Below are 26,977 nucleotides of genomic sequence, written 5' to 3'. Positions count from 1 at the left end.
TGTCCCATACAACTCATGAAAGCAAAAGACATGGGAGGGGGCATGGGTAAACCTATGGCTGATTCATGTTGATGTTTGGTAGATAACAATGCAATATTGTAAAGCAATTATCCTTCAATTAAAAATAAATAAATTTAATAAAAAATAGTGATTTAAATGTTGAGATGTGCGTGCCTCCAGACACTATGAAGCAGAGGAGGACTTACATGATTTCTGCCAGTCTGAGACGGTGTCTCATAAATAAAACATGTATAAAAGTGATTCTGTAAGGAAAGAGCTGTTTTCCCTGCTAATGAAATTTTCTTCTGTTCTCACAGATTTCTGAAGTTGAGAATAGAATGCTGGCTAGAAATGACTCCTTAGTGACTGAATTTATTCTTGCTGGATTAACAGACCGTCCAGAGCTCCAGCAACCCCTCTTTCACCTGTTTCTAATGATCTATGTTGTCACCATGGTGGGCAACCTGGGCTTGATCATTCTTATTGGTCTAAATTCTCACCTCCACACCCCCATGTACTATTTCCTCTTCAACCTGTCCTTCATTGATCTCTGTTACTCTTCTGTTTTCACCCCCAAGATGCTGATGAACTTTGTGTTCAGGGAGAATACCATCTCATATGTAGGGTGCATGACTCAGCTGTTTTTCTTTCTCTTTTTTGTCATCTCTGAGTGCTATATGTTGACCTCAATGGCCTATGATCGCTATGTGGCCATCTGTAATCCCTTGCTGTATAAGGTCTCCATGTCCCATCAGGTCTGTCTGGTGCTCTCTTTGGCTGCATATGTGATGGGGTTTGCTGGGGCGTCTGCTCACACAGGGTGCATGCTTAGACTAACCTTCTGCAATGTGAATGTCATCAACCATTACTTGTGTGACATCCTCCCACTCCTCCAACTCTCTTGTACCAGCATCTATATCAATGAGGTGGTAGTTCTCATTGTCGTGGGTATTAACATCACAGTACCCAGTTTCACCATCCTAATTTCTTACATCTTCATCCTTACTAGCATTCTTCATATCAAATCTTCTCAAGGAAGATTGAAAGCCTTTAGTACCTGTAGTTCCCATGTGATTGCTCTTTTTCTTTTTTTTGGTTCAGCAGCATTCATGTACCTTAAATATTCTTCTCCTGAATCTATGGACCTGGGAAAAATTTCTTCTATTTTTTATACTAATGTGGTGCCCATGCTCAATCCTTTGATTTATAGTTTGAGGAACAAGGATATCAAAGTGACACTGAGGAAATCCCTGTTTAAAACCCAACAGACTTTTGGACTCTGTGGGAGAGGGAGAGTGGGGGATGATTTGGGAGAATGGCATTGAAACATGTATAATATCATATAAGAAATGAATTGCCAGTCCATATTTGATGCAGGATACAGGAGGCTTGGGGCTGGTGCACTGGGATGACCCAGAGGGATGGTACGGGGAGGGAGGTGCGAGGGGGGTTCAGGATGGGGAGCACGTGTACACCTGTGGCAGATTCATGTTGATGTATGGGAAAAACAATACAATATTGTAAAGTAATTAGCCTCCAATTAAAATAAATAAATTTAAATTAAAAAAAAAAAAACCCAGAGGAGAACCATGTTCTAATTTGAAGTGGCAATATTATAAAACAACTCAAGTTTTTATTAGTTTTTATTGTTTTTCAAGAAGATTCTTTGTTTATCACCATGTTGCTTCCACAGATTGTGTTGTATTTGGAATAATAGACTTGTCTTATTACTTCCTCATTGCTGGTCTTATCTCATATTTGTCCCCTGTATTTCTTGTACCTCATATCAGTTTAGTGAATAGTACCTTGTTTATAAAAGGAAGAAATATGCTGACTTTTTTAAATACAATTTTTTATACTTCTATCTTCTGTGTTACTCCTACTCTGTACAAATGTGATGAAGTATAAATCATAGAAATTTAAAATTACACTTTGCCTATCTAAACACAGAAGTGCCAAATACTACAGAAGCATTCTCATGCTTGTTGATAATATTGCTGGTATAGGCAACAGGATTCAATAAATTGTCTTAATACAAACTAGTATATAACTTAAAGTGTTATCATAGTCTCTGATCTTTTCCTTTTGTTCTGTTTCTTGTCAACTTACTTTTTAGTTTTGTCCTTTCTTATGCCCTTGGCAAATTGCAAAATCTGTACCATAGTATCGCCTGTTTTTGAGAGCCTCCATCAGCCCAGGTCATGTAATATTAAAGAGAATATATGTAGTTCCGTCTTTTATTGCCAAAGATGGCGTTAACAGAATACAATTAAAGGAATAATACACATGTACCTTAGGATCCCAGTAAGGGCACTGGCTGCTTTATTATAAAACTTGCATTCATTATTATATAAAATGACATAAAATATTTTGAAAAAGAGCATATATTTCTTACTGCAGAGTCTGTTATCACTTTAAAGGAAAAATTGCACATTAAGTTAGGAGAAATATGTTAGACATTGTTTTATTCATCTAATGAGATTTATCATGAAAAAAGTCATATGCTAATGATAATAAACTATATTCCTTTCAATGGTTCTTGAGCTTATTTAAGCCTGTTTCAGTGCATTCAGGGTAGTGTAACAAAATACCACAGATTCAATGACTTATAAACAACAGAAATTTATTTCTCACAGTTCTGAATGTTGGAAGTCTAGGATCAGAGTAACAGCATAAATGAGTGAGGGCACATTTCTGGGCTACACCTTTCTCATTATATGCTTACTTGGTGGAAGGGGCTAGTGATTTCTGTGAAATGTCTTTTACAATGCACTAATCTCAATTGTGAGGGTTCCATCCTCATGACTTAAATACCTCCTAAGGGTCCCTTCTTTTAATATCATCATCATTGGGGCGTTAGGATTTCAACATTTGATTGTAGCACCTTGTCTCACTGATAAGGTAATTAACAGATTTAAAGTAGATGCTGTTTTCTGTAAGTTTCCTATTTCTCCAGTGCCTTTTCAGCTTGTATATTTAGAATATCAGATGTATTTGCAGGATAAAAAATACTTGTTAAATTGTGTTATCTTGTTTGAGTAACAACAATAATAAATTTTATTGTTATAAATAATAATTAAGGGAATATTATAATAAATACAAATACTAGTAACTAAATAAATCAGAAAGAACTTTGGGGTATCATTTATTTTTTTGAGGGTGGACTTTCACAGCTCTAGACATGATGCTCAGCTCCCAGTCAAGATAAGTAGCTGTAGGGAGCATCAGTCACTGTCTATAGCTTATACTGCTTTGGATCCACCAATGTTCAGGCAGGGTCCATGCTTACTCTGAGATGTCCTCAGCCAACAGTTTAGCTTGGTGGGTCACACAGGAGCTGGCCATTTTATATGTTATATATTATACATGTATCTCCCGATAGACAGTTTTTGGTTAGGGACTTTCTATCATTATTAATGAGAATTATAGAACTGCACTGTGGCCTGGGATTTTCCTTCTCTGTCTCCTTTCTTATATGTCAGATTTTCATTGAGGTCTGAAGGCCTTTCTCATGGATTTTCAGCTGCCTATTTTAGCCTTCATTGACTTTTTTATAATAAGTGTCTTGAAAGTGAAAGAAAGTGAAAGTCCCTCAGTCGTGTCTGACTCTTTGAGACCCCATGAACTATGTAATCCCTGGAATTCTCCAGGCCACAATGCTGGAATGGGTAACTGCTCCCTTCTCCAGGGGACCTTCCCAGCCCAGGGATCGAACCCAGGTCTCCCACATTCCGGTCAGATTCTTTACCAGCTGAGCCACAAGGGAAGCCCAAGAATATGGGAGTAGGTAGCCTATCCCTTCTCCAGTAGATCTTTCTGACCCAGGAATTGAACCAGGGTCTCCTGCATTGCAGGCAGATTCTTTACCAACTGAGCTATCAGGGAAGTAATAAATGTCTTGCAAATCTAATATTTCTTGGCCTTTGCTCCTTGGAGAACTTTAAGTGACACAAAGAACTTACTGATTTTAAAGCTTAGTGTAATGTTCAAATAAAGACTGAGTTTCTTGTTATAAAACAGATGAATGAATAACAGATAAAATAGAAGATTCAGAAAAGATCCTCATCTGTACAGTTAATTGTTTTTTAACCAAGTAATAAGCCAGTTCCAGAGAGAAAGAAAAACTAAGAACCTGATGCTTGGAAATATTAACTTTCATGAGAAAACTATTAAACTTGATCTCTATTTAACAACATACACAAAAATTAATTTAAAGTGGATCAAAACAATAGACACAAAACTTGAATGTGTCTAAAAAAACATAGGAAAATGTCTTCATGTAGGCCTAGATTTCTTAGACATATTCTAGTAAACAGGAGATCCCAAAGAGGAGAAAAAAGGTAAACTTCATTAAAATTAGAATACCTATCAAAAATATTCATAAGCAAACCATATACTAGAAAAATATTTGCAGTGCATAGATTTGATAAATTTATTGTATCCAAAATACATGGCAATTTGATAACTAAAATATATTTCAATGATAAAATACAGTTTCATATATTTGCAAATCATTTGAAAGACAAATCCATGTGTGTAAATGGCATGTGTAAATGGCCAATAAGCACATGGAAATATGCCTAACTTGGTGCAGTCCCTTAGATGTATACTTAGGAGCTGGACAATAGTCCTTTAGCAAATATTCTGTCTTCCCTCACTTCGTTGCCCAAACTGGTGGCTCAGATGGTAAAGAGTCTGCTTACAATATGGGAGACCCGGCTTTGATCCCTGGGGAAATGGCAAGCCACTCCAGTACTCTTGCCTGGAGAATCTCATGGATGGAGGAACCTGGTGGGCTTCAGTCCATGGGGTTGTGAAGAGTCGGACACGACTGAGTGACTTCATTTTCACTTTCACAGTTGATTTACATAGTCATATTAATTTCATGTGTACAGCATGATATGTTGTTACTTTTATATGCTGTACTCTGTTAAAAATTATCACAATTAATAGTCATAATTACTATACAATATATTCTTTTTGCTTATCTGTTTTCCCTAGTAGTTTGTATGTCTTAGTCCCATGCGTGTAATTTGCCTCTCCCTTCTTCCCTCTCAGCTAGTGCCTCCCCTGACAGTTCCCAAGTAGACACCAGGTAATCAGGAAGCCACTGATGTAGCCCACAAAAGCCAACCTTCAGGGAGGGGTCCAGAGAAAGTTGCAGAAGGATGAGGTGGGGATCTGAAGGAGCCGATGGGGAAGATCCAGCAGGGATTGCTTACTAGTAAACAACTTTTGAAACTGGAGACTTCCCCAGATACTTCTGTTACATCTGAAATATCTAATAATACATATGCAATTATTATTTTAATGTTGAGGGTTTTTCTTTTCTTTTTTGGTGGTGGTGGTTGTGGGATAATGGATTCCCCCTTTGATTTGTTTTTCTCTCTTAAAATGACTTCATAAAGTTCTTTAAAAAGTAATATGTAAAAAACAGCAAACATTATTCTCACTGGTAGAAAACTGAAAACATTTCTTCTAAGATTAGGAACAAGACAAGACAATTACAATTAATAGCCATTTTCACCACTGTTATTCAACAAAGTTTTGGAAGTCCACCCATGGAAATCAGAGAAGAAAAAGAAATAAAAGAAATCTACACTGGAAAAGAAGAAGTAACACTCTCACTCTTTGCAGATGATATACTGTACATAGAAAACCCTAAAGATACCATCAGAAAATTACTAGAGCTAATCAATAAATTTAGTAAAGTCACAGGATGCAAAATCAATGCCCCCAAATCCCTTGCATTCTTATACACTAATAACAAAAAATCAGAAAGAAAAATTAAGGAAAAAAAAAATCCCACTCACCATCGCAACTAAAAGAATAAAATATCTCAGAATAAACCTACCTAAGTAGACCAAAGACCTGTATGCAGAAAACTACAAGATACTGATGAAAACACAAAGCAGATGAAGAGATGTATCATGTTCTTGGATTGGAAAAGTCAATATTGTGAGCGTTAATGTACTGCCTAAAGCAGCCTTTAGAGTCAATGCAATCTGATCAAATTACCAATGACATTTTTCCAGAACTAGAACAAAAAAATTTCACAAGTTTATGGAAACACAAAAGACCTCAAATAGCCAAAGTAATCTCAAGAAAGAAAAATAGAACTGGAGAATCAACCTTCCTGCCTTCATAACATACTACAAAGCCAGAGTAATCAAGACAGTATGGTACTGGCACAAAAAGAGAAATATAGACCAATGGATCAAGATAGAAAGCACAGAGATAAACCGACACACCTATGGGCACCTTATCTTTGACAGAAGAGGCAAGAATATACTATACAGTGGAGAAAAGAAAGCTTATTCAATAAGTGGTGATGGGAAAACTGGACAGCTACATGTAAAAATTAAATTAGAACACTTCCTAACACCATACACAAAAATAAACTTAAAGACCTAAATGTAAGGTCAGAAACTATAAACTCTGAAAATGTAGGCAGAACACTCTGACATAAATCACAGCAAGATCCTCTTTGACCCACCACCTAGAGTAATGGAAATAAAAATAAAATTAAAAAATAGGATTAAACTAGGGCTTCCCGAATGGCTCAGCGGGTAAAGAACCTGCCTACAATGTAGGAGACATGGAAGAAGATGCAAGTTTGACCCCTGGGCCGGGAAGATCCCTGGAGAAGGAAATGGCACCCCACTCTGGTATTCTTGCTTGGAAAGTCCCATGGAGTGGAGCCTGGAGGACTCCAGACCAGGCTACAGTCTATGGGGTTGCAAAGAGTCAGGCATGACTGAACAGCTAAGCATGAAAAAGCTTTTGCACAGCAAAGAAAAATATAAACAAAATGAAAAGACAACCCTCAGAATGGGAGAAAATATTGCAAATAAGACAACTGACAAAAGATTAATCTTCAAAATACGCAAGCAACTCATACAACTCACTCTCAGAAAAATATACAACCCAACCAAAAAATGGGCAGAAGACCTAAATAGACATTCCTCCAAAGAAGACATACAGGTGGCTGATAAACTCATGAAAAAAATACTCAACGTAGCTCATTATTAGAGATATGCACGTCAAAACTACAGTAAGATATCACCTCACACCAGTCAGAATGACCATTATCAAAATCTACAAAGAATAATTGCTAGAGAGCATATGGAGTAAAGGAAAACCTCTTGCATAGTTGGTGGGAACATAAATTAATATAGCCACTATGGAGAACAGTATGGAGATTTCTTAAAAAACTGGGAATAAAACAACCTTATGGATTCAAGCAAGCTAAGTCACTTCAGTTGTGTCTGACTTTCTGTGACCTTATGAACTGTAGCCCACCAGGTCCCTCTGTCCTTTGGATTCGCCAGGCAAGAACACTGGAATGGGTTGCTATGTCCTCCTTCAGGGTATCTTCCAGACCCAGGGATTGAAACTGCATCTATGTCTCCTGCATTGGCAGGCAGGCAGGTTCTTTACCACTGACTCATCAGTCCAACTACTGGGCATATATCCTGAGAAAACCATAATTGAAAAAGACACATTTACCCCAATTTTATTGTAGCACTATTTACAATAGTCAGGACACAGAAGCAACCTAACTGTTCCAGACAGGTATATGGATAAAGAAGTTGTGGTACATATATACACTGAAATATTACTCAGCCATAAAAAGGAACACATTTGAGTCAGTTCTAGTGAGCTGGATGAACCTAGGGCCAATTATACAGAGTGAAGTAAGTCAGAAAGAGAGAAACAAATACTGTATGTGTGCTGTGCTTAGTTGCTCAGTCTTGTCCAACTGTTTGTGTCCCCATAGACTGTAGCCCACCAGGATCCTCTGTCCATGGGGATTCTCCAGGCAACAATACTGTAGTGGGTAGCATATCCCTTCTCCAGGGGAACTTCCTGACCCAGAAATCAAACAGGGGTCTCCTGCATTGCAGGCAGATTCTTTACCAGCTGAGCTACCAGGATTAACACACACACACATACACACACATACACACATAGATATATATACTATATATATACATATATAGTATATATATAACAGTATATATGTTATATGTATATATATGTATATATATAACAGTATATATGTTATATGTATATATATGTATATATATAACAGTATATAAAATATAGCTTTTCTAGATTCCATATGGAATCTAGTACTGATGAACCTATTTACAAGGAAGGAATGGAGACACTGATGTAGAGAAAAAACTTGTGAACCAAAAGGGGAAAAGAGGTTGGGACTAATTGAGAGAATAGGATTGACATATATACCCTATCATATGTAAAATGGGTAGATGGTGAGAAGCTGCTACATAGCACTATATGAACACTGCCCAGATTGGCACTCTGGGACAACCTGGATGGGTGGGATGATGGGGAGAGGGAGGCTCAAGAGGGAGGATAAATATATAATTATTATTGATTTGCAATACTGTACCTGGAAGCCAACACTACATGGTAAAGCAACAATGCCCCAGCTATTCTTTTGTTTTAGGAACTGGACATAGACTCCAAGAGATGATAAAAAAAGTAAATATTGGAACACACATTCCTCTGCCTCGGGGATTAAGGAGAATACTTATTTTAAAATTGTAAACTGAGTAGTGTATTGTATCTCAAAAGATCTGTGACACAGAATGGAAAAAAAACCCATTAATTTCTACTGTCAGTGGGCTTATTTAACTTGAAAGGAAATCACGAGGGAGAGAATTATTTTCTGTGCTCCTAATCAATTTCCCCAGAACTACAGGGTATGAAATGAATTCTACTTTAGTCGACTGATTATTTTGGAGCTCATTAAGTTGGATATGAACAGTATGAAAAGGCAAAAAGATAGGACACTGAAAGATGAACTCCCCAGGTTGGTAGGTGCCCAATATGCTGCTGGAGATCAGTGGAGAAATAACACCAGAAAGAATGAAGGGACAGAGCCAAAGCAAAAACAATACCCAGCTGTGGATGTGACTGGTGATAGAAGCAATGTCCGATGCTGTAAAGAGCAATATTTCATAGGAACCTGGAATGTTAGGTCCATGAATCAAGGCAAATTGGAAGTGGTCAAACAGGAGATGGCAAGAGTGAATGTCAACATTCTAGGAATCAGCGAACTAAAATGGACTAGAGTGGGTGAATTTAATTCAGATGACCATTATATCTACTACTGTGGGCAGGAATCCCTTGGAAGAAATGGAGTAGCCATCATAGTCAACAAAAGAGTCCGAAATGCAGTACTTGGATGCAATCTCAAAAATGACAGAATGACCTCTGTTCCTTTCCAAGGCAAACCATTCAATATCACAGTAATCCAAGTCTGTGCCCCAACCAATAACGCTGAAGGAGCTGATGTTGTACGGTTCTATGAAGACCTATAGGACCTTTTAGAACTAACACCCAAAAAAGTTCTCCTTTTCATTATAGGGGCCTGGAATGCAAAAGTAGGAAGTCAAGAAACATCTAGAGTAACAGGCAAATTTGGCCTTAGAGTACAGAATGAAGCAGGGCAAAGGCTAATAGAGTTTTGTCAAGAGAACGAACTGATCATAGCAAACACCCTCTTCCAAAACACAAGAGAAGACTCTACACATGGACATCACTGGATGGCCAACACTGAAATCAGATTGATTATATTCTTTGTAGCCAGAGATGGAGAAGCATTATACAGTCAGCAAAAACAAGACCAGGAGCTGACTGTGGCTCAGATCATGAACTCCTTATTGTCAAATTCAGACTTAAATTGAAGAAAGTGGAGAAAACCACTAGACCATTCAGGTATGACCTAAATCAAATCCCTTATGATTATACAGTGGAAGTGAGAAATATTCAAAGGACGGGATCTGATAGAGTGCCTGATGAACTATGGTTGGAGGTTAATGACATTGTATAGGACACAGGGAGCAAGACCATGTCCAAGAAAAAGAAATGCAAAAAAGCAAAATGGCTGTCTGAGGAGGCCTTACAAATAGCTGTGAAAAGAAAGGAAGTGAAAAGCAAAGGAGAAAAGGACAGACAGACATACCCATTTGAATGTAGAGTTCCAAAGAATAGTAAGGAGAGATAAGAAAGCCTTCCTCAGTGATCAGTGGAAAGAAATGGAGGAAAATAATAGAATGATAAAGACTAGAGATCTCTTCAAGGAAATTAGAGATACCAAAGGAATATTTCATTCAAAGATGGGCTCAATAAAGGACAGAAATGGTATGGACCTAACAGAAGCAGAAGATATTAAGAAGAGGTGTCAAGAATACACAAGAACTGTACAAAAAAGATCTTCATGACCCAGATAATCACAATGGTGTGATCACTCACCTAGAGCCAGACATCCTGGAATGTGAAGTCAAGTGGGCCTTAGGAGGCATCACTATGAATAAAGCTAGTGGAGGTGATGGAATTCCAGTTGAGCTATTTCAAATCCTGAAAGATGATGCTGTGAAAGTGCTGTACTCAATATGCCAGCAAATTTGGAGAACTCAGCAGTGGCCACAGGACTGGGAAAGGTCCGTTTTCATTCCAATCTGAAAGAAAGGCAATGCCAAAGAATGCTCAAACTACCGCACAACTGCACTCATCTCACACACTAGTAAAGTAATGCTCAAAATTCTCCAAGCCAGGCTTCAGCAATACATGAACTGTGAACTTCCAGATGTTCAAGCTGGTTTTAGAAAAGGCAGAGGAACCAGAGATCAAATTGCCAACATCTGCTGGATCATCGAAAAAGCAGGAGTTCCAGAAAAACATCTATTTCTGCTTTATTGACTGTGCCAAAGCCTTTGACTGTGTGGATCACAATAAACTGGAAAATTCTGAAAGAGATGGGAATACCAGAGCACCTGACCTGCCTCTTGAGAAACCTGTATGCAGGCCAGGAAGCAACAGTTAGAACTGGACATGGAACACCAGACTGGTTCCAAATAGGAAAAGGAGTACGTCAAGGCTGTATATTGTCACCCTGATTATTTAACTTACATGCAAAGTCCACATCATGAGAAACACTGGGCTGGAAGAAGCACAAGCTGGAATCAAGATTGCCAGGAGAAATATCAATCACCTCAGATATGCAGATGACACCACCTTTATGCCAGAAAGTGAAGAAGACTAAAGAGCTTCTTGATTAAAGTGAGAGAGGAAAGTGAAAAAGTTGGCCTAAAGCTCAACATTCAGAAAACTAAGATCATGGCATCTGGTCCCATCACTTCATGGGAAATAGATGGGGAAACAGTGGCTGACTTTATTTTTTTGCGCTCCAAAATCACTGCAGATTGTGACTGCAGCCATGAAATTAAAAGACACTTGAAACATGTATAATATCATATAAGAAATGAATAACCAGTCCACTTTTAATGCAGGGTATAGGATGTTTGGGGCTGGTGCACTGGGATGACCCAGGGGGATGGTATGGGGAGGGAAGTGAAAGGGGGGATTCAGGATTGGGAACACGTGTACACCCATGGCGGATTCATGTTGATATATGGCAAAACCAATACAATATTGTAAAGTAATTAGCCTCCAATTAAATAAATAAAAAAAAAAAAAAGACACTTGCTCCTTGGAAGAAAACTTATGACCAACCTTGATAGTGTATTAAAAAGCAGAGATATTACTTTGCCAACCAAGGTCCATCTAGTCAAGGCTATGGTTTTTCCAGTAGTCATGTATGGGTGTGAGAATTGGACACTAAAGAAATCTGAGTGCCAAAGAATTGATGCTTTTTAACTGTGGTGCTAGAGAAGACTCTTGAGAGTCCCATGGACTGCAAGGAGATCCAACCAGTCCATCTTAAAGGAGAACAGTCCTGGGTGTTCATTGTAAGGACTGATGTTGAAGCTGAAACTCCAATACTTTGGCCACCTGATGCAAAGAGCTGACTCATTTGAAAAGACCTTGATACTGGGAAAGATTGAGGGCAGGATAAGAAGGGGACAACAGAGGATGAGATGGCTGGATGGCATCACCGACTTAATGGACATGATTTTGGGTAAACTCCGGGATTTGGTGATGGACAGGGAGGCCTGGGTTTCTGCAGTCCATGTGGTTGCAGAGTCAGACATGACTGAGCAATTGAACTGAGCTGAACTGAAGGTGGATATTGTCCTTGCAAGTGAAGAAAACCTTCTGGGAGAATTCTCATATAAAAATTATGGCCTGTTCCCTTAGCTTGTTGAAGACTGATGACCACAGTGATGGGTACTGTTTTCTTCCTTAGGAGAAACTTTGACCTTCTAAGGATCATAGGGTAGAAGGAGTCCTACGGTTCAGTGTCAGTGAGGCATGGAGGAAATAGAAGGTGAGGGTTGAATCACCTTGGTCTCAATTCCTTTCAAACTTCAGACTGTATAAATTGAGGGTTCTGAGGAACACCACCTATTTATTGTTCTTTTCAGCCCTGATCCTGAACAAAGCCTGAAGAGAGGAAGAATGATGTGCAGAGACACTGGGAGTCTACCAGTATTTTTTAAGCACAGAGACAAACAAGAGGAGTAAGGACAGAAAGAAGAAAATGAGGAATCTGCGGGAATAGTGATTACAAGTCTTGTAGCTTGGATGCTTTGATGAGTCTCTTTAGACTACGCCGTGGTTATAAAAAGATTCAGCTCTCACTCGGGAAACAGGGAAAGTCCGTGAAGGTCCATTGTGAATCTGAGTTTCTGCCCCTGTTCCTACAGATCACGACTGTGTAGTAAATGAATATGGAAAATGCCTCCTCTGTGACTGAGTTTATCCTTATGGGATTGGCAGAACAACCTAAACTCCAGCTACCTCTGTTTTTCCTGTTTCTGATGAACTACATGATCATTGTGGTGGACAATTTGTGCTTAATGAATCTAATTTGTCTAAATTCACACCTGCACAACCCCATGTACTTTTTTGTCTTCAATCTCTCTTTTATTTATCTTCATTACTCATCTATCTTTACCCTCAAAATGCTAATGAGCTTTATTTTTGAGAATATGCTATCTCCTTTACAGAATGTGTGTCTCAGGTATTTTTCTTCTGCTTTTTTGTCAGCTCTGAGTGCTATGTGTTGACAGCCATGGCCTATGATCGCTATGTGGCCATCTGTAAGTCCTTGCTGCCCACAGTGGCCGTGTCCCCTCAGGTGTGTTCTCTGCTGATGTCTGGTTCGTATGTGATGGGGTTTCCTGGAGCCATGGTCCACACAGGGTACATGATGAGGCTGAACTTTTGTGATTCCAGCATCATCAACCATTTCATGTGTGACATCTTCCCACTTCTACAGCTCACCTGCAGCGGCATTTATGCCAATAGGATTTTAGTTTCTGCTGTTGTGGGGACGGTTGTAATAGTGTCTAGCCTCATTATCTTTATTTCTTACACTTTGATTCTTTCTAATATTCTCCATATACCATCATCTAAAGGTTGATCCAAAGCCTTGAGCGCTTGTTTTCCCATATTACAACAGTTGGTCTATTTTATGGATTTGGGCTGCTCACTGTCAAACCATCATCCTCTGGGTTTGTGGAAGAGGGAAACTTTTTCTCACTCTTTTCCACCAATGTGGTACCCGTGCTGAACCCTCTCATATAGCCTCAGGAACAAGGATGTCAAAATTGCTGTGAAGAAAACCTTGAAGAGAATTACAAACTGAACCAAACCATTTAGGCCACCTTTTCTTGGTTGTCTTTCTTGTTTTCCTGCTCGTTCTTTTTTCACATTTTCCCTTGTCTTCCTCATGTCTTCTTGACAGGATTCGTGTCTAATGTCTGATGCCTATTCTTCTCTTGCCACATAATGTAACACTGTGGGCCTATTTGACTGGAGAATCATCCTCAGCCCTAAGTGATCCCATAGCATTTGGAGAGTAGGGACCAATAACCTTTCCCATCTGATGATAACACTCCTATTTCCCTTGTGTGTCAGCTCATGCAAGGTACGCCATAGAGTAGTATGCAGTCTGACCAATTCTTTTCTTTCTTGCTTTCATTACTTAGAGCCCTTTCCTGTATCAGCGCTGTCGTTACTTACCACTCCATCAACACAGACAAGTAATGACAAAAATGTGGACATGGTAAAGATGTAAAAATTCCCAAAAATTTTCTGGATTTTCTTTTAGTAATAGCTCCTGTTCTGTATTTTAGGTGCCACATTAAAAAAAAATAGATAATGAAATTGAATAATTTGTTGAACCATAATTCTTTTATTCTTGAGGGTACTTGAGAATGAATAAGTTAAACTATTCTATCTACCTTTCTCAATTCACACGAATAAAAATGCCTGTTTTTAGTTTATTGGTCAATTGATGTGTTGTCATAAATATAATTGAAATTGTTCTCAACTTGCCTATCAGTGGATTGTAATTGTGATTAAAAGTTGCACAGTGGTATATTTGACTACAGAGTATGTTATCAAACATAAGGTCAGGATTCATTGTCTAACTATGTAAGAGGGCTTCCCCTTTGCAAAGAAAGATGTGTTTCCCACTTTTCAAAAGAAAACAAAAGTATTTGGCAGAAACATTGTCTTGTTGATATTTACTCTTTTAGTTCATAAATTTGACTCCTTCCCTCTATTAGAGGAAAATTTAAATTGGTAGAAAATAATGTGTTATAGAATTTTACAAATGGTCTAAAAAATAAATCTCCTTATCTGATTTTTTTTTGTTGAGGAAACAGTTCTGTGACTTGCTCAGAATCACACAGCTAAAATTGCAGAGACAGTTTTTGCAGCCACTGTTCATCTTGTGAAAAAAATGGAAGAAAAGAAAAAACTGTGAAGGGCCAGAGAGAACTTCTGGAGAGTTGTTTCTGAATGAGCTTGAAAGTGGGAATTTTCCAGTGTGGAGTTACCTCAGAAAACTAGAAATAGAAATACCAAATGTCCAGTAATTCCACTTCTGTATATATATCTTAAAAATATGAAAGCATTAATTCAAAAAGATATTTGTACCCCAATATTCAGTGCAGCATTATTTACAGTTGCCATGATATGGGAGTATCCTAAATCTCCATCAACAAATTGAAGGGATAAGATGTGGCAAATATATACAATGGAATATTACTCATCCATCAAAAGAATGAAAAATTCCCATTTACAGCAACATCAATGGTCTTGGAGGGTATTATGCTAAGTGGTTTAAGTCAGGCAAAAAAGATAAAGATGATATTACTTATATGTGAAATCAGAAAACTGTAAAAAATTAGTGAATACAGTTAAAGAGATATAGACTCATTGATGTAGAGAACAAATTTATGTTTATCTGTGGGGAAAAGGAAGTGGGAAGAGATATTAATAAAGAGATAATAAAAGGATAGGTGATTAAGAGGTATAAACTATTATGTATAAAATAAGCTTTAAGGATATATTGTACAACACAGGAGATATAACCAGTATTTTTATAATAACTGTAAATGGAATATAACCTCTAAGAATTGTGAATCACTATATTGGACATCTGTAACTCATATAATATTGTACATAACTACACTTCAATAAAATAGGTTAAAAGAGAATTTTTGATCAGTAATTGATATTTCATTCATAAAACCTGATAGAAAAATTAAATTCCACAAACAAGCACACATTTACATTAGAATTTTGATGATTTTATTTGGAAATGTTATCTAGTAGATAAAATCATCATAATTCATCTTTAAATATAAGAATATTTTCAGTTTTTAGATAATTATGTTAATATGATAAAGGTTGAAAATACCTATTTTTCTTTTTTATCATCAAACATAACAGACTTACTAGATGTTCCCTGAATATTCATTTATAGTTTAATAAATAATTAAACATTCGACTTAATATCTACTGAGGTCATAAAATATTTCCAACATAGTTGATTCAGTACTTATAGCTATATTTTCCCCTATGTATATTTGTTGTAAAAAATCTAGCTAAACGTTATGAGATAGATAAGTTTTGAAATAGCTTATTTAGTCAAATTAGTGTGAGTGAATTTGGTGCTGTCATTGATTTTGCTGATTGTCTTTTTACTTGAAGAATTATTTGTATAAATAGACCTATCTATAATTAAAAACTGTGATGACATATAGCTTTGTGAGTTCTTGCTGCTGCTGCTGCTAAGTCGCTTCAGTCGTGTCCGACTCTGTGCGATCCCATAGACGGCAGCCCACCAGGCTCCCCTGTCCCTGGGATTCTCCAGGCAAGAATACTGGAGTGGGTTGCCATTTCCTTCTCCAATGCATGAAAGTGAAAAGTGAAAGTGAAGTCAATCAGTTGTGTCCGACTGTTAGCGACCCCATGGACTACAGCCTACCAGGCTCCTCCGTCCATGGGATTTTCCAGGCAAGAGTACTAGTTTTCTTAATTAAATACTTGGTAGAAATACTTTAAGAGTACACAGAATCATGTAAATATTGTATACAAAATATTTTGGAAATAAATTATTTAGATAAGATTAGATAGCTATATAGGTCTTTCATTCTAAATGTTCTCTTGCCAGTTCAATTTACCTCCCTTGATTCCTGTGCCTGAAATCTTACATCAGGCCACTCAAAATATAGTATTAACTCCTTTTGGTTTGTCCAAGACTCTTTTATTATAATTTTCTAACTACAAACATCTTTTCACGCTAGAATTTATTTTTTAAATGCATTTTTATTGAAATATAGTTGATTTACAACATTATTTTCAGGTGTACAACATAGTGTTTCAGTATTGTTACAGATTATATTCCATTAAAATTATTACAAGGTAATTGTATAATTCCCTGTGCTATAAAGTAACTCCTTGTTGCTTATCTGCCTTATACATAGTAATTTTTATTTCTTAATCCTGTACCCCCATCTTGCTCCTCTCCCTGCTGGTCACCTGTAGTTTTTTTTCCTTTGTTTGTTTTATATTTTAGATTCCCATATAACTGGTACCTTATTCTATGTTTCTATATGAGATATTTCACTAACCATAAAATTCTCTAGATCCTTCCAAGTACTTGATGCTTTCTTTATTTTTTTCAAATTTTTGTTTTGTATCGGCGTATAGCTGGTTAACAGTGTTGTGGTAGTTTCAGGTGAATGGCCAAGGGACTGAGTCACATATATACATGTTCCCATTCTCCCTCTAACCCCCCGCCCATCCTGGTGGCACATAACATTGAGCAGAGTTCCATGTGCTATACAATAGAAAACAAGACTATTTATAAATGAGTCAAAGACCTTAACAGATATCTAACCAAAAAGATAAACAATTGACAAATAAGCATGTGAAAAGATGCTCAACATCATATGGCATCAAGAAAATGCAAATGAAAGCAACAATGAAATAGAACCACACAGATATAAAGAACAAATTCATGGTTGCCAGGGGAAGGGAGTGGTGGTTGGAGATGGATAGATTGAAAGTTTGGTATTAGCATGTGCAATCTATTATATAGGAAATGGATAGACAAGGCCCTACTGTATAGCTCAGGGAACTTCAGTTGCTGTCCTATAATAAACTATAATGGAAAAGAATATGAAAAAGAATATATATACAGAGATATGTATAACTGAATCACTTTGCTATTCAACAGAAATTAACAGAACATTATAAATCAATCATGATTTAATAAAATGAGATACTTTTTAATAAATGAGATACTAGTACACCATATTAGAATGGCTGAAATCTGGAATATAAGCAACATGAAGTCCTGGAGAGAATGTGGAACTACAGGAACTCTCATTCATGGGTGATGGGAATTCTGAATGGTACAGCCACTTTGGAAGTCAGTTTGGCAATTTCTTACAAAACTGATCCTACTTTTACCATGAGATCCAGCAATTACACTTCTTGGAATTTACCCAAATGAATTGAAAACTTATATCCACATAAAAACCTGCACATGGATCTTTATAGAAGATTTATTCATAATCCCTTAAACCTAGAAGCTAATAAAATACCCCTCAGAAGGTGAGTGGATAAATAAACTGTGGCACATCCAGACAGTTATATTATACAGCACTGTAAAGAAATGAGCCATCAAGCTATGAAATGACTGGAGGAAACTTAATTCATATTACTAAATGAAAGAAGTCAATCTGAAAAGGCTACATACTATATGACTCCAACTATATACCATTTTGAAAAAGGCAAAACTATGGAGACAGTAAAAACATCCTTAGTTGCCAGGGGAGAGAAGGATCCATAGGCAGAGCACAGATTAATTCTTAGACAATGACACTACTCCTTATAATACTATAATGGTGGATATATGTCATTATAAATTTGTTCAAACCCATATAATATACATCAAAAGAGAACCTAAAGTAAGTGATGAGCTTTAATGGTAATGATCTAGGAGAATTGATGCTTTTTAACTGTGGTAATGGAGAAGACTCTTGAGAGTCCCTTGGACAGCAAGGAGATCAAACCAGTTGATCTTAAAGGAAATCAACCTGGAATATTCATTGGAAGGCTGAAGCTCCAATACTTTGTCTACCCAATACAAAGAACCCACTCATTGGAAAAGACCCTGATGCTGGAAAATATTGAGGGCAGGAGAAGAAGTGAGTGACAGAGGATGAGATGGTTGGATGACATAACTGATTCAATGGACATGAGTTTAAGCAAACTCCGTGAGATAGTGAAGTACAAGGAAGCCTGGTGTGTTGCAGTCCATGGGGTTGCAGAGTCAGATATGCCCTTAGTGACCGAATAACAGCAAAAATGTATATATACATACATATATATACACACACATGTGTATATATATGTATACACATATATATATTTAATGACAAAGTATCATATATAATATTTTTAAAGCTGGGCTATATATGTATATATTAATATGCATAATATATAACTCAGCCAATAAAAATAATGAAATCCCACCATTTGCAATAATGTGGTTAGTCCTAGAGAATATTTTTTAGTGAAATAGGGCAGACAGAGAATTACCAATATTGTGTTACCACTTATATATGGAATATAAAAAATAAAAAGGAAAAAGTTAATATAATAGGACAAAAACAATCTCACAGATACTGAGATCAAAGTAGTGGTTATCAGTGGGGAGAGGGAAGAGGTGAGAGACAGTAAAGGAAGGAGGGGATTAAGAGATACAGATCAGTATGTATAAAATAAAGATATATGGATGGAGAATCAGTCAGTATTTTAATATAGCTTTAAATGGAGTATAATCTATAAAAATATTGAATCACTATATTGTGCATCTGAAACTTACAACATGCTGTAAATCAACTACACTTCAATAAAAAAAATTCTCTTTGATTTCTTATAACTTGATTATAAAGTATGTTTTTCTGGTGATTTCTTTGGGATCCTTTTTGTTTCCTGGTTCTGGATATACTTTTCCTTGCACAGATGCAGGGATTTTTCAGCCAATTTTTCTTCAAGAAACATTTTGCTTCATTTCTCACTTTCTTCTTCTGAATCTCTATAATTCCTATATGGTCCAGGTGACATTTTTCATAAATCCCTTAGACTTTACCCACTATTTTTAATTCTTTTTTATTTTTCCTCCATTTACTGAATTATTTCAAATTCTTTTTTCCTCCAAATTTTAGACTCCTTTCCTCAGTTTGTTTAGTCTGCTGTTTTGAATTTTTAGTGAATTATTCCATTCAGTTATTGTGTTTTTGGATTCATAAAGATTCATAAAGAATGTTCTGCTTGGTATTCATAACGCTTTCTCACTTTGTTCATGTATTGTTCTGTGACTACAATGAGCATCTTTATGGCAGTTAAATGAAATCTCTGTCATGTAAATCATGTATCCATTTCATTAGGGCCACTTTTTAGGCTCTTTTGGAAAGACTTTTTTTTTTTAATGTAATTGGACTTTCCTTTATTTTACCTTGACTTTCTGCATTTGTGTCTATATATAGACAAATAGCAACCTGTTTTAGTCCTCATGAACTCGCTTTGTACTAGAGAAGACCCACATCATTAAGCCTGGCTAGAAGAAGCAAACCTCTTTAACTTTGTAAAAGTACAATCCACTTTGTTTTTAGTGGCTCTCAGGTATTTGGCAAGGGCACCCCACTCCAGTACTCTTGCCTGGAAAATTCCATGGACAGAGGAGCCTGGTGGACTGCAGTCCATGGGGTCACACAGAGTTGGACACGCCTGAAGCGACTTAGCAGCAGAAGCAGCAGGATCCCATCAGGCTCTTAAAACAAAGGAGACTAAAGTCAATTCCTCAAGCAGCCCCCAGATAAATTGGGTCATTGGATGCACAGAGCACATTTTCCTTAATCAAGGAGAAGCTGTAGGAGAAGTATTTTCTACAGCTAGCTGTGTTAAGCCAAGGGGAGGTGAATTCTAGCCCAGACTGCTATCTCGGTTCTTTCTCTCACCTCAGGCAGATAAACTATGCCATACCTTATGTCCCCTAAGCTTTCTGGCACAGGCTATCCTGAAGCCAGTCTTCAGAACAGCCCCTAGAGAAACTGGGGCTTTGAATGTGTTGTACATGTCTTTCTCTCCCCAGGAAGGTCTGGGAACTGGGGGAAGTTTGTCCCAGTCATGTGCTTCTGGACCACCATAGGTATATGGCAAGAGTTTATTTTGAAATTTTTAACAACTTCAACATAACTGGTATCATGCTCAAACTGTGTGCAGGATCCTTTTAACTAAGTTTTGGCTTTCTTACGAAGGGAATTTGTACAGGAATTGTTTTTGAATCAGTGTGGTCATACAGAGGAGGAGATTCTAGGGCTTGGTCTTCTGCATGTCGCTAATGGGAAATGGTTGTCAATTTTGGCTTGTCCTTGGAGGGTTAACAATCTCTGCAGTGAAGGAAAAACTTGAATCAAATATTGATTGTATAATGAACAAAAGACATATTGTGGTCTAGGTGTAAATACAATCCCCTTAGTTACCTACTACACCAGAAACTGTTCCCTAGGGGAAGAGACTGAGGAAGCTGCTGCCCTTTTTATATCAGAGTACATTATACCTCTACACTCACAATATATCTTTTGTGACTTACTGTGTGGCAAGAATGATATTAATAGAGGCCATTATTGCTTTCTGCTCCTTGATAGAGTGGAAACTACCCAAGATGATGATCTATAATTTTGAATATACTTTCCAGGAAATATCAGAGATTAATTGCATGTGGCATTTTCTTAGAATCAAAGAAACCAAAGCCTATGAATCTGAAATTGACCTTCCTGTATCAGGGGTATAGAACTAATAAGAAAGAATTTGGATTTTCTGGATTATGGAGGGTGAGTTTCTGAATTCCATTTATATTTGTCCTTTCTTTGTTTGAGATGAAGACCAAGCATCTTATATAAGACAGTTTCTTTGACTCCTACTCCATCAGATTTAATCTTCATTAGAGAAAAGCATTAGGCTATGAGGGTTGCTGCCTTCAATTTTGGGCTTCCCAGGTGGCATTAGTGGTGAAGAACCTGCCTGTCAATGCAGGAGACTGAGAGATAGTGGTTCGATCCCTGGTTTGGGAAGATCCTCTGAAGGAGGGAATGGCAACCCACTCCAGTATTCTTGCCTGGAGAATCCCCATGGACAGAGGAGCCTAGTGGACTCTGGTCCACAGGGTTAAATTTACTTGTGAGGGGTGGGTCCAAGTGCATGAAGAAGAAATGGTGAGATGAGAGAAGGAAAATTCTGTCTTGTTCAAACTTCTTTTCCCTCCCCCACCCCCTTCCCCCCCACAACAGTTATGTTTGCATATGGCAGCTGTTCCCTTCACTCTGTAGGTTAAACTTTGGTGATTTTTTGCTGCTTAGTTTATAACACCTTAGAAGGGAAAACTCTTGTTTCGCATCTCCATGGTAATGGTAAAGAAATTCTATGGGTCAAGTTTTGGATAGTTTTAGTCATTCCCTGTGCAAACATCACTATGCGAGAAGAATTGCTGTGAGAAAAGCTGTTTTTCCTCTATGTCAACCTTTTCTCCTGTGCTCACAGATTTACTTAGAGAAGAATGGCTCCAGGAAATGGCTCTTCCGTGACTCAGTTCATTTTGTTGGGATTAACAGACCAACCAGATCTCCAGCTCCCACTCTTCTTCCTCTTTCTAGTAATGTATATGGTCACTGTGATGGGAAATTTGGGCTTGTTAATCCTTATTGGGCTGAATTCACACTTATATACTCCTATGTACTTTTTCCTCTTTAACTTGCCCTTCATAGATCTGTGTTACTCTTCTCTGTTTACACCCAAAATGCTGATTAACGTCATATCAAAGAAGAATATTATTTCTTACATGGGGTGAATGACCCAGCTCTATTTTCTTAAATTTTTTGTCATTTCGGAATGCTATGTGCTGACCTCAATGGCCTATGATCGCTATGTGGCCATCTGTAACCCACTTTTGTATAATGTTGCCATGTCCCCTAAAGTGTGTTCCAGCCTTATGCTTGTTTCATACTTCATGGCATTTGCTGGTGCCATGGTTCTCACTGAATGCATGCTGAGACTGACCTTCTGTGAGGCAAACACCATCAACCATTATATGTGTGATATCATGCCTCTGCTCAAGCTCTCCTGCACAAGCACCTACGTCAATGAGCTGGTAGATTTCATTACAGCAGGGTTCAATGCCATTGTGCCCAGTATCACCATCTTTGTCTCTTATGTTTTCATCCTCTCCAACATCTTCAAATCAGCTCCAAAGAGGGCAGATCCAAAGCCTTTGGCACCTGCAGTTCCCACGTCATTGCTGTTTCTCTCTTCTTTGGATCAAGTGCATTTGTGTATCTCAAACCATCTTCTGCTGTGTCTATGGACGAAGGAAAAATCTCTTCTGTTTTTTACTCCAGTATGGTTCCTTTGCTGAATCCCTTAATCTACAGTTTGAGGAACAAAGATGTTAAACTTGCTCTGAGAAAAACCCTGTCTAGATGGTTTTGATCAGAGAGTATGCTTCTGTGCAGTTATTGATATGACAAGGAGATTCTGTGTTAATTAAAAATTAATTAAATATCTTTAGTTTCAGCCTTATTGTCCTTTTTTTTAAATAAAAGGATTAAGAAAATGTGTGCCCTTTCTCAATAATTTGCTTCCAATTTTTCTATCTGGAACTTCTTTTTTCTAACTATTTACACAATATCCTACCCCTCCCCCATTTTTCCTATTTAATAATAACATTAAATTAGAAATGTTATCTGTGCTTTTTTTGTGATTTAAAACTTTAGTTTTTACTGGAAAAAGAAAATGGTCTTCAAGTGCTTAAACTTGAGATACCTCTGATATAATGAGCAACAAATGAAGAAAATCACCTAGATAACACTAGAGTAGCACTGTTTCATTGGAGTTGTGCTTATCTGCCACTTGCTTTTAGAAGCATGCATCCTAATCTCTGATTTCTATTCCCATGTATCCATTCTCTGACTATGAAAAAATGTTTCCTTTAAATGCCAGATACTGAAGTTTCTAAAACAGCTTTGACTATAATTCATTTTATGTCTGTAAATATTTTAAATCAAGTTTTTGGCAAGTATTTTCTTTTTACTTTTGTGCAGTTAAACCAGTACACCCACATCATATAAATATATTTATTTCATCAATAGTAAAACCTGATCAAAACCATCTAGACAGGGTTTTTCTCAGAGCAAGTTTAACATCTTTGTTCCTCAAACTGTAGATTAAGGGATTCAGCAAAGGAACCATATTGGAGTAAAAAACAGAAGTTCAGAACGGTTAATGATTTAAAGTCACAGCTTTAAAAAAAAAAATTTAGACTAAACTGTTAGCCTTCTCATTTCAAGTCTACTAATTTGTAAACTGCTTATATCAAATTCATTCTGTTCTATAAGTTTCAGTAAGACTGTACTTTGAGAAAATATTTTAAACTTGTAGCTTGACTATTATTTATTACAGAATTTCTTTCATGCCATGTGTTAACTTTTTGTTGACGCTTGCTTGTTTAGCAAAGAGTTCCACTGGTTTCTTTGGTTGGGAAAGGAAGGCATTTTGGGCTCATATATTGGTGAGATGATTGACTCAAACTAGGAGGTTACTTTTTATGCAAAATTAAGAAAACTGAATTTGGGATGTTTGAAAGTATCTGTTATTAAAAGAATAGGACCTGGGTGAGAAAGGAGCCCAGAATCATGTCATTAGGACAGATCTCAGCAAGGCACATGGTCAACAAAAAAGAGACCATGTGTAAGAAGTGTTCATGAGGCTTAGGGAAAATTTTATTCTGAAACTGTATCCTTTCTGTATAGGACTGTAAATGTCTTCACATTTTTGGTAAAACTATAAAGTACGTGACTGTAAATTAGTACTGCTTTGGGAAAATGATGGTGAAAACACTGTGGTCACATTTGGAACCAGGTAGAAAGAAGGCAGCAGCTACAAGTAATAAAATAGTTAAGAATAATTTGAAAAAAAAAAAAAAGAATAATTTGAATTCAAGTTAGAAAGATTAAATTTAGAGAGTAAAATGGTGGATAATTAAAGCCCCTACCTGTTACTCTCCTCTTCTTTCTGGAAGGTCCTAGAAACATTCAGAGCTCACAGGGTTTCAGGCTTCCCTGATGTCTCAGAGGGTAAAGAATCTGCCTGCCAGTGCAAGAGACTAGGTTCAGTCCCTGGTTTGAGAAGATCCCCTTGAGAAAGGAGTGACTACCTAATCCATTATCACAGGGTTTCTCTGGAAGGACACCAGCTTAAGTTATTTGATACTTAACAAAGTTAAGCAAACAGAGCTTAAGGCCCTGGGAACAACTAAATCACTCTTGATTTTGTGTACTTCCATAAATATTTTAAGTTACTAAACCTCAAAGTTCAGCTGGCAGTATAATGACATCTTGAAAGAAATATTTTGTGAATACACAAATTTTGGCCCTATCTTTAATGAAAAGGATGCTGAACTATTATTTTTCTTAGTTAAATGTTCTATCTTAAAAGTCCTCAGTATAATGTGTCAAAAGATAATGTAAATATTTTCTGCATGGCTGGTAGGCATGCACATGTTCAGGAGAAGCTTCCACAAAGCTTACAGTAGCCTGAGTGAGAAAATAGGGCTTTTCCCCTCAAATATCTCATGTCTGTTCCCTGATTACTAATTGTTGCTTCTGAATCAGACATGCAGACACAGGGGAAGCAGCCATTGTTGGTTCACCTCCCCACCATGGCTATAATTCTCTCCTGATACAGCTGAAGTGATTTCCAGGGGATTTAAAGGCCAGTACCATGAAATTAAAAGATGCTTACTCCTTGGAAGAAAAGTTATGACCAACCTAGAGAGCATATTTAAAAGGAGAAACATTACTTTGCCAACAAAGGTCCATCTAGTCAAGGCTATGGTTTTTCCAGTGATCACGTATGGATGTGAGAGTTGGACTGTGAAGAAAGCTGAGCGCAGAAGAATTAATGCTTTTTTTAAAATATAAATTTATTTATTTTAATTGAAGGTTAATTACTTTACAATATTGTATTGGTTTTGCCATACATCAACATGAATCCACCACAGGTATACACGTGTTCCCCATTCTGAACCCCCCTCCCTCCTGCCTCCCCATACCATCCCTCTGGGTCGTCCCAGTGCACCAGCCCCAAGCATCCAGTATCATGCATCGAACCTGGACTGGTGATTCATTTCATATATGATATTATACATGTTTCAATGCCATTCTCCCAAATCATCCCACCCTTTCCCTCTCCCACAGAGTCCAAAAGACTGTTCTATACATCTGTGTCTCTTTTGTGGTCTCTCATACAGGGTTATCGTTACCATCTTCCTAAATTCCATATATATGCATTAGTATACTGTATTGGTGTTTTTCTTTCTGGCTTACTTCACTCTGTATAATAGGCTCCAGTTTCATCCACCTCATCAGAACTGATTCATATGTATTCTTTTTAATGACTGCGTAATATTCCATTGTGTATACATACCACAGCTTTCTTATCCATTCATCTGCTGATGGACATCTAGGTTGCTTCCATGTCCTGGCTATTATAAACAGTGCTGCGATGAACATTGGGGTACATGTGTCTCTTTCAATTCTGGTTTCCTCAGTGTGTATGCCCAGCAGTGGGATTGCTGGGTTGATGCTTTTGAATTGTGGTGTTGGAGAAGACTCTTGAGAGTCCCTTGGACTGCAAGGAGATCCAACCAGTCCATTCTGAAGGAGATCAGTCCTGGGTGTTCTTTGGAAGGAATGATACTAAAGCTGAAACTCCAGTACTTTGGCCACCTCATGCGAAGAGTTGACTTGTTGGAAAAGACTCTGATGTTGGGAAGGATTGGGGGCAGGAGGAGAAGGTGACAACAGAGGAGGAGATGGCTGGATGGCATCGCTGACTCGATGGACCTGAGTCTGAGTGAACTTCGGGAGTTGGTGATGGACAGGGAGGCCTGGCGTGCTGCGATTCATGGGGTCGCAAAGAGTCGGACATGACTGAGCGACTGAACTGAACCCTTTATCCTTCTCATCTTTATTTTTCTCTTTTTTGTCTTGTGGGAGTCAGACACAAAGACCAAGGCTTTTAAAAAGCAAGAAGCACATCCAGAGATAATTAGAAAGTCCCCATGCTGTATACCATGCTTGTACATAAGGCAGACTCAGAAAGACAGTGAAGAACCTAAATTTTTACCTAAGCCTCATCTTCCACACAGAGGTAGCCTTTAACAATTGAAAGTATAAAAAACAAGAAAGGAGATCAAAATGGTGGAGTGGCAGGATGCTAAGCTCACTCCTCTTTAGGAACACACCAAAGTACAACTACATATGGAGCCTCTTGCTGATATTAACCTAGGCACTAGCAAGATCGACAGGGATGCCTGGCGTGCTGCGATTCATGGGCTCGCAAAGAGTCAGACACGACTGAGCGACTGATCTGATCTGAGAGCAGAACAGCTGTTCTACAACCAAGGCTGTAATGAATGATCCACATGGACTCTGCAGGAAGGGGAGGGAAGTCATCAGGTCAGAGCACATACCCCTAGCCTGGGACAGAGAAGAAGAAGGGGATATCACAGGCTGGGAAATCCTCCTAGAGGAGGAAAGATTTCGGTCCAGATTTTAGGCACACCAGCCCTGGGGTTTAACAGGAAAATGAGCTGCTTTATCTGGTTTGACAACCA

At 37.7% G+C, this 26,977-nt stretch overlaps 1 protein-coding gene and 2 pseudogenes across 1 annotated transcript; all 3 read left to right on the top strand.

Annotated features, from left to right (window-relative positions):
* Positions 1–332: 332 nt before the first annotated feature.
* On the top strand, positions 333–5,099 carry LOC102393327 (olfactory receptor 8B3-like). Its single transcript, XM_006046947.3, has 2 exons — positions 333–1,281; positions 5,059–5,099. Exons 1-2 carry the CDS (start codon positions 339–341, stop codon positions 5,097–5,099), a joined length of 984 nt encoding a protein of 327 aa, XP_006047009.3. The 5' UTR covers positions 333–338.
* Positions 5,100–12,659: 7,560 nt separating this feature from the next.
* Positions 12,660–13,585, top strand: LOC102392375 (annotated as a pseudogene).
* Positions 13,586–21,862: 8,277 nt separating this feature from the next.
* Positions 21,863–22,791, top strand: LOC102393652 (annotated as a pseudogene).
* Positions 22,792–26,977: the final 4,186 nt, after the last annotated feature.

Source organism: Bubalus bubalis, chromosome 5 (genome assembly GCF_019923935.1).
Source record: "Bubalus bubalis isolate 160015118507 breed Murrah chromosome 5, NDDB_SH_1, whole genome shotgun sequence".
Classification (NCBI taxonomy): domain Eukaryota; kingdom Metazoa; phylum Chordata; class Mammalia; order Artiodactyla; family Bovidae; genus Bubalus; species Bubalus bubalis.
Note: the sequence above shows the minus strand (reverse complement) of the source record. Positions and strands in the feature narration are given on the sequence as shown.